The sequence below is a fragment of the Dreissena polymorpha genome, chromosome 14 (genome assembly GCF_020536995.1).
Source record: "Dreissena polymorpha isolate Duluth1 chromosome 14, UMN_Dpol_1.0, whole genome shotgun sequence".
NCBI classification, from domain to species: Eukaryota; Metazoa; Mollusca; class Bivalvia; order Myida; family Dreissenidae; genus Dreissena; species Dreissena polymorpha.
This window is the reverse complement of record NC_068368.1, coordinates 29,146,869-29,161,009: the sequence shown is the minus strand read 5'-3', so window position 1 is coordinate 29,161,009 and position 14,141 is coordinate 29,146,869. Positions and strand designations below refer to the sequence as shown.

The following is a 14,141-nucleotide window of genomic DNA, read 5'->3' as shown; positions in this document are numbered from 1 at the left end:
CTTAAGTGGTAATATACGTTACAATTTTTCAATGATTGTTGATTGCCGGTCACACTTAAAATCATTATCGCTCTAACGACAAAGAAAAAGTCGAGAAAATGTTTAAATTTACAATAAAAAAGCAATGTCTTTGTGGTTTTAAAAATTTATTTTATTCCCATTTACTGATTAAATATACAGTATTGCTTATTTATTTTTCAAGGAACAACGACGGGTTGCCCAAACGATTATATATCCTTCTTTGGATCGTGTTACCACTTCGGATTAACTCGTGGAAACTTCTTAGACTCTGAAGTATGAACCATCAGTTGTTTATGTATTACGTAGATACATGTACACAAGAGCAACATTAAACACTATCATTTTATTTTGTGAACATATGTTTGGCCTTTTCTTCACAGTCGGTATCTCATTTAATTAAACTTGAAACTAAATAATTATTGGGGGACTTATAGTTGCCAGTTACAGTCGGGCGCCCGGTTTTCATATCCATTCGTCAGCATGACAAATCAACCAAATTATCGGAATGTTCTTGTAATAATAATTTTCAAAGGAAAATCTGGAAAAGGCTGGTTATCTAATCCACCAAAATCTTTCTTTAAAACCAACCAAATGACTTGCAAGCGAATATCATGCGTTCTTTGTTAACCTTCCCTTTCTGAGCCAAATAAAACAACAACAACACATTAAACTAATTTTGTTGTTGAAAAACATGGCTTCCAATGATCAACTATTTCTTAAAGTTAGTCATAGAAAAAACGAGTGACCGTTTTTCTTTCTGAAACCACGGAATTTAATTCAACCGAGATCACAGAAATGTTCATCGAGCCCGCCTTACCGAACTCTGCGGCATTATTGTTCTTTCCTTAAAAAATTAAGCGCTGTAGTAAATGATGGGGGAAGGGATAATGTTCTAATGAGTTCGTAGCTTGTATAATCTTCTTATCATAAATCATTATACGGTTTTCCAAATAGTGATATTCTAAAATTGATTGATGTAATTTAGATCGGTTTGCCTTGAGAAAACTTAGCCGCCATGTTCATTTTGTATATTTAAATATTTTATATAAGAACTGTCTATGAACAACTTTGCAAACCTCATAAAAATGATTTCATACACTATAAATACATTGTATGTTTGTAGTCCTTTAAAAATGGTATTCGGTAAAAGAAGGTTTATAAATTCCTGAACATCTTAATGAGATAGTCAAAAAGATATTTGTCATGCTCATTTCATGCGTTCTATGGCAATTCTTCTTGTCGTTTGTCAAATAAAATTGATTTGTAGAAAATTTGACACGTTTTTTGTTAGAATCCCTCTTCTCATTTTAAATGAATTCGCAGCTTGTGTTATACCAGCATCTACCAACTTCCTTCAAGTAATTATTATTCGTAATAATTTGGGAAATCCGCCGCCTTAATCGAACAAGTAAGCAATCTTATCAGCTACTTACTGGGTTTGGACATTGTTTCTCAGTCATTTTGCTCTTATGTATTGAGCACACACGTTTTGTTAAACATGGTTGTTAGGGGTGGGGGTATATGAAAAACACTTGCTGGATTGTTTGCGCAATTGATTAATTTAGCCTTTACCATCGATGCTGAATAACGTATTTTTGAGTAAACAGCCACCATGGATGGACGTATGGGACTGTATATAAGAAATCCTAGGTTATTGTTGGAATACAGATCGTGCGATGCTAATAAACCTGAACCACGTGCCTTTGCAAACAAACGAAAATATTTGTATTCGTCACGTACTCTATTGTTCTTACTTTGTTTAGTCTTTGATATGTTTTGTTTGAAAAATTGCAACAACAGACCATGACAGAAACCACGATATATATATCATCTCATCTGAAAACATTTCGAAATAACTTTACCGAAATTGTGTCGTTGTTGTTATTTTTGGGTAGGGGGGGGGGGGGGTGTAGTCATGTACCACACTCTGCAAATTATTTAATTTGTTCATAATAACTTTCATGTTATTTGCTAAATTGCCATTGTAAACCATTTTTCCTCTTCAAAACAATTTAATTTTTATATTTTGGGAAGAGCATGCTACAAAATAACATTAGAGTCGGTGCAGACCAACTATACTCAGGGAAGCGACTAAAGCCACCTTAACCCTCGTGTTGTAATGTGCCTACAAGATCATATTTGATTCAGACAAAATATTAACTTTTTGGATAAAGCTTGATTTTGAATCTTAAATAATGTTTGTTTGTTGTGACAGCACTATTTTCAACAACTTGGTGGTTACATTGTTCATATCGAAAGTGCTGTGGAGAATGACTACATCAAAGGGAAACTTGAACTTATGAAAAGTATGACCATACATATATTTGAAGCCATTACAGTACACAACAAAACATGTGAAGATCACTTGTTTGAACAATATAATATATTCAACACAGATCCAAACTATTGCAGAAATATGTAAGTCGTCACATGTCCTTACATGTCCTTACATAATGGTGTATTATCTCTATAATACAACATTATGTAAACAAGTAGACAATAGGGTCAATAACTTTTTTTTCTGGAAAATCATGTATTCGTATCTAAATCCTATTGAGCTATCTTATATATCACGCATGACAATTATTTATTTATTTTTTAAGTTTTACAGTTTATTTCATCTGTATTTTGTTCTTTTCAGGGAGATTAAAGTACTTTTGGAAGCACCTTCAAGAGACGTACTGATATCTTGATCAATGAAAAGTTGTCATATATAGTTAATGTTCGAAAGTGTTGACTGTTTGTTTTATTACCAGATAGTGCAAGTATTGCAGTGAAAGAAACAATCAAACTAAACATTAAATAAAAAGTTGACAATGCAACAAATTGAACAACATTTAATGTTTATTACTTGGTTTTGTGGTAACAAGATCTTGCAGCCCCTTTCATGACCGGGGCGAATGAGTATTTTCATTAAACATCTTAATCTATTTTCAGTTATTCAGATTTCATTTGAAATTGAGTTCATGAAGTATTAATACAATTCAATATGTTTATAGGTATAATAAACCCCACAAGTCAAGACATTTTTGCGATGATCATTTGTTACGTGTTAATTAATTGGATCATGTGTATGGTTTGTATAGCAAGATTTGCAAATTCATAAATTGACTGATTACAATTACTTTGCGAATACCGATGTACTTCTTTACGTATTTGGTGCTTTAAATTCTCTTGTAGCATGTGCATGCTGGTAATAAAGCAATGTTATAATTAATGAAGTGTTTATTTTTGATAAACTTAAGATATTCATATGGGGATGATATTGGAAACTAAATGAACTTTATAGCCCACAAACAAGCATCATTTGGTTTATATTGTTATTTTTTATGAAACAATTGTTTTATTGACATACACACTCAGATTATATTCATCTAATCAATTTCATCAATAACATAGATACAAAACCCATAACTATTCACAAATATCAATACATGCACTTTGTTTTGATTATGCCAAAATACATATTAAATGGTCTGTTTGCATAGTTAGTTGAAATAGCTTTCCGTAAACATCACAGAATGAAGCTGGTTAAATGACCCTGTCTCTGTCACTGTGGTTTTGATAATTAACTTGCCGCATAACACCTTCCCTGTGGTTTGATGGTGTTCATGTAATTCTAACACAGCATCGCACCTTAAAAGCGTTACAAATCCTTCGACTAATCCTTGTCAAGTCTGAAAAACAACATAAGTAAAACCCATTTTAAAGCAAGTGCTTTTACATTCTTTGTCATTCATTTATAAAAAATGGACCAAATTTAATAATCAGGCAGACATATCAATCATGATATTTATTTAAAGACAATAAGTCAAAAAAGAAAATATTATATTTCAACATAACATGTTTGTTAAAAAAGACAATGGATTGGATAAAGATTGCAAAGTGTGTGTTATTTAAAATTAATGTTCATTTAAACATAAATTGTTTAAACATTACACAATTACTTCAGTATTCCATCATGTAACATTTGGTTAATTTGATATATTTTCAGTACAGACTGAAATATATGTTCTAGGAGTGCGTTTCACTAAGATGCGTACGCAAATAGTTTCCGTAAATATTTGCGTACGCAAATGTTGTTCTCAAAAACCCGTTTCACTAAACAGCGTAAATTAACGCTTTGCGTAAATTCTGGCGTACATTTTCGTCACATATGTACTTCGCGTAAATCAGAAAAAATGGCGTAAATCCGGAAGTGTCATAGCTGCCGTTGCTGAAGCGTTCGCAATACGCGAGATTCGTCCTCGAATATTCCGAGCACGAATCGACACCTTAAGCTTTCTGAGCGAAAAGCAAATCGTTGAGAGGTATCGTCTGTCGACGGAGGGTATTATTTACCTCGAGGAGTTAATCCGTGCTGATTGCGAGCCTTTGAGTGACAGGAATCACTCACTGAACGTCAGAACAAAGGTCGGTGTACGTTGTTTGTTTGTCTTTTCGAACATGAATACCATATTATATATTATAATCCTTTTTTTGTGCAATTTAGTACCACATAAACGACACCTGTTTTCGTTGTTATTTCCCTTGAATACACGGACGCCATATTGTTGTGAACGAAAAGCTGATGTGGTATCTCCACAATTTCACAATTTAGTTTGGAATTTTATTCTTGTTTGTTTCTCTATCTAAAAAATATAAGTCTTAACATTATATACCGTAGAACATGCACGAAATGCATTGAGTCATCTGCTTCTTATGGTAGGAGTTTATAGACCTTCAGTTGAATTTTTTTTTGAAGAGTAACTGATTTTGACAGTGACATTTTTGTGTGTGTGTTATTTATTAATATAATTTACAAACAAACTTGTGTTTGTGTAGTCCCATTTTATAGTTATTTCTGAACAAACGTGGATAAGCTATTGTTCAGGAAATTTAATAAAGGCTATATTGACCTTTTCGACATTATTTTAAGGGAGACAACTCTGAGTGGATTAAGTGAGGTCGGGGGGGTACTCGATCATCTACTGCAGTGCGTCTGCATAGAGTTCTGTGTTGATGCAATTATAATTTCCCAATAATTTGCAGATATAACTTATATGTTATGATTTTTTGTAGTTTGTTATTAGCTTAGTATCTTTGATTTAATTGTAGTTCATGTTTATGCTTTATTTCGATTTTATTGTGTTTAAAGTAGGTAAAAACGAAACATGTCAAAAGCGGGTGGGGTATGGAAAAATATATTATTTGTTAAGTTTGAGCAAATTAGAAGTTTGATTACCTTTGGTAAAATACTTTTCTTTGAAAAGAACAATTATTTTAAAACAGATGACTATGCTGTCTTTAAATGTTATTGAATGGTTTATTGTTATAACTTATAGAAACCTTTTTTTCAGGAACATCACAGTGTCAACAGAATTTCAGAAACTGGAATACTGTATCTCATTCTGCATGAAGCTCAAGACTTCTACACCTGGAATGTTATTAACTCTTGCAATTAATATTATACATCACCACAGTTACATAACTATCTTCTTTGAAAAAAATAAAATGAAGATACTTCAGATGTGTGTCTACTTCATACCCTTACATTAAAAAATATCCTACACATTCAGAAATATAATAAAATGGATGGTGGTTTAAGTTGCTACACATCCAATGTTGTCATGTAGTCATTTAACATAACATGTGATGTGTTGACATGACTATTAACACTGCTAAGAAAACATTTACTTCGAATTAAATAAAGTGTCCCTGGTCAAATGTCCATTGGCTAAATATCCATATTGGTGAAACTTTCAGCTGTATCACAGTCATCCTTAACTGGTTGTGTATTGGGCTATCCCCATTAACTACCCGTCATGGCAGATTTGTTCAAAACAAGACAAGTATCAATGTTTGAAGAATTGTTATTGCTTTTACAGTCTTGACGCTAACCCCTAGCCCAACAGCCCGGGGCTAGTGAAATGTATTAAATTTGGGCTATTAAAATTTCCTGATTCATATAGTCGGGCTAGTGGGTATTTTAATATGTTCTATTAATGCATAAAGATTCAGGCTAGTTGTTCAAAAATGCTTAAGTGAAGACTGCTTGTATATCCTGGTTAGTCTGAGACATTCCAACAAGATAACTGTGACAGGCCAAATACTTTCTCATTAAAGTGTGTATAAAATTTACAGGAGCTTGTGTGTGTGTTTGGTACAAGCTCATCTCAAAAACTGATTCACTATTTAGTTTTTAACCTAATAGAAGTAAAACCTGACTGTAAAATTAATACTATCATTATAAAGATTTTGTTGTTGGGATGAAATATTATAAATTGTAATCCGTATGATTAACACAGAAAACATTAACCCAACGCTAATTCCTGTTGATGTAGCAGAGCCAAAAGACCTGGAAGTATAGATGGTTAATGGATGATGTTCCTTATGAAAGTACTAGTAGGTACTAGTTGGTTTGTCTGTTTCATACATCTAATAGTATATTTAATTATTTTCATTAATAATATGGGGTTAATATGGGATAACTTAGTTATCCTGCTCAGTGGTTGAATCTTCAGGAAATGTTAACATAAGCACATACATTGTATTTGATACATGTATGTCGGTGCGGTGACCCTCGACTGCAATTTGGGTTACAGACAGGATAGCCTAAGGTGTAATTATTTCTAAGAGATGAACCCGAGTTGAGGCTTAAACTTACCAACCCATGAGCGAGTCAGAGATCAGCACTCTACCGGTTTAGCTGGCCGGGGTAAGCTGTCGGTCAAAAGCTATTCATAGCTTATGTTATAATGTTTGTATACCATACCGACAATAAATAAATATTGATTTGATTTGGGGGACTTACTTTTGCTTAATAATGATCTTAAATAATATTATAGTTGTCAACAATATGATTTTTATGTATTTTAAAAACACAACAAGTTAGGCTTGCAACAGAACTAATAAAAAATATATAGATTATTATACAATTTACAAATCAAATATATTTAACTTAAATTAGGCTTGCAACAGAACTAATAAAAATATATAGATTATTAATTTATTATACAATTTACAAATCAAACATATTTAACAATAAAGTAGTCTTAGGTTTACTGAAATGTGCAAATACCAATTGGTTTTTATTTCTGAAAATTTAGAAAAATTAGCTAATATAAAAAAGGTTTAATTTTAATAAGTGGGTGTGTTTAAATTAACTTGCACTCAAAAATTATAATAGTCTGGAGTTGTTTTAATTTCTGACAGGTTTCTGCACACCGTTCAGTAAGGTATGATCATGTTATTTTTGTCAGTAGTTAATTACGGCGCCGTTAATTACAATGGTACTGAACTATTATCGAGCAGATGGTCGTTGAACGTTATAATAAAAATAAAGATTGCTTTTATTAGTTACAAATCGGCAATTCATCGCTTTTATTTTATTTATAAAGTCAATATAGCGGATAGGTAAGGTGTGTATACTGTAGAGCGAATACTGGTAGACCCCCCGAACCCTTAATCTCGCGTTATCTCGGCAGTCTCGTTACGCGTGATTTACCAATGTCGAAATCGTGAATATCACATAAGTAATATTTTTAAGAGACAAAATTTATTAATATTTTTTATTGGATTGAATGGGTCTCTTTTTCAGCTCCTAGTAACACTACGTTACCTGGCAAAAGGAGATTTTTTTAGCGAGGTTGGAGATCTCCATGGAGTCAGCAGGAGCTCTGTGTGCCGGTGTATTCAACAGGTATGTCTCAACCCTTTGCATGCTGGGAAATTTGTCGTCTGCTAAAATGTTGTCTGCTAAATTTCTAAAATAAGCATTTTCTTCCATTATTTTTTTAAAGAATACTATCAGAATAGCAAACATTTTAAATCCTGATGAGACGCCACGTTTTGTGGCGTGTCATCTGGATCCAAACTGTTTGCAAAGGCCTTCAAATTCAGGTTCCAGCGCTCAAAGGGTTAATTAAGAAAACTTTATTGTGAAAACATTCTCCTAAATTAATTAAACAATTTTCAATTAAAAGCTGTTTAATTCTTCTGCGGTTGAAACGCATCATTGCTAAAACGAACTTAGCTTAAGTATGCCACTAACCAGGCTGACATATTCCAACCTACAGCGATATAATGGTTAATGAACGTTTTGCTGATAAAAAATGATTTTATGGGGTTTGTACCCTTAAGGCAAAAAATGGTTCATGTTTACTAATGCACCTCAATTTATGCACAAATTATGTCCGTTTCCAGCATCTTATTTGCATAAACTCCAAAGCTTTATTAATAAATTAGATGCCCTAACATTCATGAAGCGACTATTTATTACTGCTATTTAATATTGTGTAAACTGATATATGTTCTAATGAATTCATTGAAAAAAAGGAATTATTTGCATATATGAATAACATAAGCACATTCTTTGTGGAGGCCATCTTCTTCATCAAAAAATAAAAACCAGTCGATTGTAATATTTAAGATTATAATATGAGACATTCTATAACTTTCAGGTTATAAGTGCCATTAACCGAAACCTGAACAACATCACCTTCCCAACATCTTTGCATGACCTTGCTGCAACAAAACAGAAGTTCCATCGTGTAGCAGGAATCCCGAATGTTATAGGCGCTGTGGATGGAACACTGATCCCAATTCAAGCTCCATCTGAAAATCCTCAGACGTATGTGTGCCGAAAAGGATACCATGCTGTAAACATTCAAGCTGTTGTGGATAGCAGCTTAAGGTTTGTTTATTTTGTTGTACCCCATTGGTAGGGAGAGGGGGGCTATATGTGTTGTTATCTAAGCATAATGCTTGTGCGTAAATTGTCATCCCTAATCAGGGACGACAATTTACGCTTTAATTGAATTTATTGTTTAAATGATGTAAGAGACATATAATCTTATTGAAAATCTAGTTTAGGCGAAAAGTGTCGTCCCTGATTAGCCTGTGGGGACTGCACAGGCTTATCTGGGCTGACACTTCACGCACATGCATTATGCCCAGTTTTCCAAAATATTCTGTTTCAATGTGTCATGTGCAGGTATTCATCACATCTGTGACAAAGCTCTAGTTTTGGTTTGTTCCCTTAGAACCAGTTTCAATTACGACATAGATGTTTGTATTTAAATAAAATTACATTACTAGTTGTATAAACCCTTTTCATATAGTTATAATAATTATGTCTTTCCTTTCTTTTTTTTTTAAATATTTAACAATAAAGTACATCATTAACTTAAGGGGCATATTGACAGTATTAACCTATATAAATGCAAACATTAAGTATAGCACAAAGTCCAATTTTTACTCATATAAGAAAATGAGGAACACTACTTTATTGATGAAATAATTATTACAATAACTTAAAACGCCTAAAAATATTATTCCCAACACGATTCGAACTCTAGCTCAACGTAACTTCTAATTTTCAATGAATATTTTGTACACTGAAGTATTGTTAAAAGTCCATTTTAGTCTGTTAGCATGCGGATTGAAATGCACTTTTAAGCATTTGATACATTGTCATAAATATGCACAGGTTTACCAATGTCAATGCAAAGTGGCCTGGTTCAACACACGATGCCACAGTATTTGATATCTCTTCACTGAAGGACCACCTTGCTTCCAACAAGCCAGGATGGCTATTGGGAGATTCTGGTTATCCATTGAGAGAATACCTGATAACACCAAAGGTATTTTCTTGGATTGTAGGTTTTTGTTATCTTCTTGTTGTATTAAAGGGGCATACTGACGGCTTATGCTCTACAATATAATCAACAATAAAATTACCTTTTGATCAGTAATTGAAATTAATGGAATTTTGTCAGTGCAGAGCTATTTTCTCAGCAATTATTGCATGGAATGTAATTAAACTAAAATAAATGTGAATCATCATAATGCGGTGGTTCATTACATAAATTTTGTAGGGCTCGACTTCGTATTTCAAGAGTACTGTCCTCTTAATTGATTGAAATTCAGTATTTTTTTCTGCCATGAGCTATTTGTAAATAACTATTGTACGAAAGGTCATGAAATTTAAAATAAATCTTCAGTTTAGTGGCATATTATGGTGCTAAATATAGATTTTTAGTGTTCATTTCTAGAGTTATGGAACTTTAAATGACTGAAATTGAGCATTTTGTCTGTCTCGGCTGTAGTATGGAATTTAATGAAATTCAAACTAAATGTGTATTATCATCCTTAGTGTATTCAGGATGATTGTGTCTTTTCAGAGTTGCACCTTTAATTGATTAAATCTAAAGAACTTTTCATTTGGCGGCGGATACCAAGTTAATGAATTTGCTTGTTTATATGGAAATAAACATTTCCATTATTATTTTTTTAATTTCAGAATAACATTCTCTAAACATTTATTTATAATTTTTATTTTGAAAAATATTTACAATAGATTATTCAGATTGTTAATGAACTACTTTGCAATTTTCAATGGTTGAAACGAATTTTCCATTTGTTTTAGAACAACCCACAAACAGCACAAGAATTGCGATTCAACGGGGCTCACAGCCGAACTCGAATTTGTGTTAAAAGAGCATTTGGACTTTTGAAGGCTAGATTTAGGTAAATTTGAGTGTTTGTTCAAATTGCATACTTAATATATTATAAATAAGTATTCTGTTTTTCTTAAAATTGTGTAGCTTGGCAGAATTAATGTCAGTTTTTTTCATGTTGATTTATGTACATGTATCACTATTTTTTAACTCTTTTTTTTTTAAGCAATTTATAATAAAACGGGTACGTGTTATGCTTGCCAATAACTATTGTTATCAAATAAAAAATATTGTAAGGACTGTATTAAAATCTTTAGCTTGAGTAGCCGGTCAAAATTGCAGGATTGTATTGCTTTATTTGATTACCATAGAACTATATATTTATATATTTCAATGACAAAGTCTTCCAAATGTCTTTGAAGCATTGAATATTTCTGTGTATGTCCAAATTAGCACAATTCTAAATATGAGAAAACGGTGAAGTTTAAAAAAAACATGTTGAAAAACCAGTAAATTCTTTCATTCTAATCTCTACTTGGAAGAGTAAAAAAAAAACGGTTGGGGCAGTTAGAAAAAATTAGGGTCTGCCATGTTAGTGGTAATATGAAAAAACAATTTCAGGTGTCTGCATTGAAGTGGTGGTGTCCTACCATGCCGTCCTGGCAAGTGTATGAAGGTGGTTGTGGTGTGTGCCAAACTCCACAATTTGTGCCTTGACCTCAAGATACCTTTTGACAATGAAGAAGAAGAAGTGGACATTGATGAAGATCCACAGAATCTGTATCCTGAGGGCAACAATCAGCAATGCAGGCAGAGAATAATTGCAATGTTTTAAAGGATATGTTCTTATTACCTGCTTCATTAAAAATTCAAAGTCAGTCGAATGATACGCCTGCACTGTGTTCTGATTGACTAGGGCGTTGTAATTATTTGGTTGATGTTGGTGTTTATGTTCAGCAAGTGAAAATTTACCTGTTTCACTATTGATTAAGTAAAAATTAAGTATGTACTTGTAATTATAATTGTATGCCCCCTTTTAAAAAAGGGGGTATAACGTATTTGGCCTGTCTGTCTGTCTGTCATTGTGTGTGACTGTCCCAAACTTTAACCTAAGTTAAAGTTTTGTCATAACTTTTGCAGTATTTATCATAGCAACTTGATATTTGGCATGCATGTGTAACTCATGGAACTGCACATTTTGAGTGGTGCAAGGTTGAAATGGTTTCAAGTCATTAACTACAAGTACTGGAGTCCTGACGATTTATACTCTACTTAACACTGACTAGCATAACAAATGACAAAAGGGCATCCACAGAAGTATGGATCTTCTTCAATTCCTCCAACTTCTGCTCTTCAACCTTTCGCATCTTCTGCATTTCCTCTATTTTCATTCGCTTTAGTTCGAGCTGCTGCTCTTGTAAGTCCATCAGCCTTTCCTGGTAAGCTGTAACATCACCTGAATAACCGATTCAAACAATAACAGCGATATAAATTTACAAGAGTCCAGTAGCCAAGGCTCCTAAAATTTGTTGGGCTAATGGGTAAAAATGTTAAGTGTATAACCCTGCATTATAGTACATGTAAGAAATATTTAGGGACTTGGTAGTTATACCCTGTTATATTGAAATTTAGTAATCAGACTATTCATACATCTGTCTACCTTTTCTCATTCCCACTTTCTTGAATAGTACACCCATATTGCATTTTTTCGAAACTTTTCCTCAATAATTATTATAAAGTACTGTATTGTATAGTACGGTAGTGAGGAGGGAATAATCTCAAGCTTTCTGTAATTGATTGAAAGAGGAAGACGCATGTGCCTTTGTTATCAGAAATCTCATGCATAACAAATATTGTTAAATAACAATTTTTCTAATAACCTATTTTCCTTTTCTGTGGCGTCTTTTCTTTTTTGCCTGTAAAGTGATGTGAAACTTTTTTTTTTAATTTTCACTGGAAGGCATATAAGCATATTGGATATTATTTATTTCAATTTTGTAAACTTATGTTGTATTACACTTACTTGGTGTGGAACTCACACTGGCAGCTTTCTGACTTTGCTGACACTGAATATCTGCAAGTGTTTACAGCTTTCATGTTGTATCAAAATGAAATACTGTGAAAGGATATAATGCTATAATGTAAAGTAATGTTCTAGGTGGGAGATGAGTACACACCTTTCAAGTTGACTCAGTCACTCTTAAATTCAAAGTTTTAAGTGTATCCACCAATTTCCTGTTTAAATTTGTGTTATACTATCTATTATACTTATGTACTAAACCATCATTCATGTAGTATTAATAAATTGGTGTGTTTGTCGTTTTCAACCAAAAATGAAAACTGTTTTAATACTTAAGAATTTTATTGTTTAAATGACTTAACATTACCTTTTAAAGTTGATAAATCATGTTATATCCCTGTGTTTGAGTGTCACCACTGACCAGTTCGTAGATGGTCTGACCATAGGCGATATATGATTTTGTATGTCATTTTTTTACACATTGCGCAATAGTGCTTTATGTTCGCTTTCAGTATTTTATGGTTAATTTCTTATGGCAAATTATATAGTGAGGTCAGTGGGGGCAATCAAACTTGTGATATGTAATATAGTCTTTTACTGTACTGTGATATATGCGAATAAGTCTCATAACTCTAAGATTGTGCAAAGCTGTGTTAACTGATTTCCAGACTTTAGTGGAGACTATATAACTTTATGGTATTTGGAAGAGAGGTATTATGATGACTTATATGTTGATTTAATTTTCTAGTCTCTTATAAGTTATAACTGGATACTTCCGAGTGGCAGCATTTTATTATTGTGCTTATGTTTGATTGTATATATGATGATGAGACTGTACTAAACTAATAAACCCCTTTTATCCCCCCGCCAGAGGTGGAGGGATATTGTTTTGGTGTTGTCCGTCCGTCCGGCTGTCCGTCCGGCACTTATGTGTCCGGAGCCATATCTTGGAAGTGCTTTGGCGGATTTCATTGAAACTTGGTATGAGTATATATATGCATAAGAGGATGATTCACGCCAAATGGCATTGTACACCATCTGTTAAAAACAGAGTTAAGGCCCTTTGTATCTTGAAAAAAATGCTTTTTACTATAGGCACTTTTGTGTCCGGAGCCATATCTTGAAAGTGCTTTTGACGGATTTCATTGAAACTTGGTATGAGTATATATATGCATAAGAGGATGATTCACGCCAAATGGCATTGTACACCATCTGTTAAAAACAGAGTTAAGGCCCTTTGTATCTTGAAAAAATGCTTTTTACTATAGGCACTTTTGTGTCCGGAGCCATATCTTGGAAGTGCTTTTGCGGATTTCATTGAAACTTGGTATGAGTATATATATGCATAAGAGGATGATTCACGCCAAATGGCATTGTACACCATCTGTTAAAAACAGAGTTATGGCCCTTTGTATCTTGAAAAAATGCTTTTTACTATAGGCACTTTTGTGTCCGGAGCCATATCTTGGAAGTGCTTTGGCGGATTTCATTGAAACTTGGTATGAGTATATATATGCATAAGAGGATGATGCACGCAAAATGGCATTGTAAACCATCTGTTAAAAACAGAGTTATGGCCCTTTGTATCTTGAAAAAATGCTTTTTTAGTGTCAAATATAACACTTTTGTGTCCAGAAGTATATAGGCGGGGGATATCAATT

The 14,141-nt window shown here is 33.0% G+C and overlaps 1 protein-coding gene across 1 annotated transcript; it reads left to right on the top strand.

The window, feature by feature from the left end:
- Window positions 1-4,611: 4,611 nt before the first annotated feature.
- LOC127857255 (putative nuclease HARBI1) lies at window positions 4,612-11,295 on the top strand. Its single transcript, XM_052393671.1, has 5 exons — window positions 4,612-4,725; window positions 7,601-7,702; window positions 8,463-8,695; window positions 9,491-9,644; window positions 11,185-11,295. Exons 1-5 carry the CDS (start codon window positions 4,723-4,725, stop codon window positions 11,293-11,295), a joined length of 603 nt encoding a protein of 200 aa, XP_052249631.1. The 5' UTR covers window positions 4,612-4,722.
- The last annotated feature ends 2,846 nt before the right edge of the window (window positions 11,296-14,141 follow it).

What these genes read in the sequence shown, in the direction of transcription:
- LOC127857255 (XM_052393671.1), top strand. An exon ending in TGTGCCGGTGTATTCAACAG is followed by an intron (nt 7,703 to 8,462) that starts GTATGTCTCAAC and finishes TATAACTTTCAG; the next exon opens with GTTATAAGTGCCATTAACCG. An exon ending in GTTGTGGATAGCAGCTTAAG is followed by an intron (nt 8,696 to 9,490) that starts GTTTGTTTATTT and finishes AAATATGCACAG; the next exon opens with GTTTACCAATGTCAATGCAA.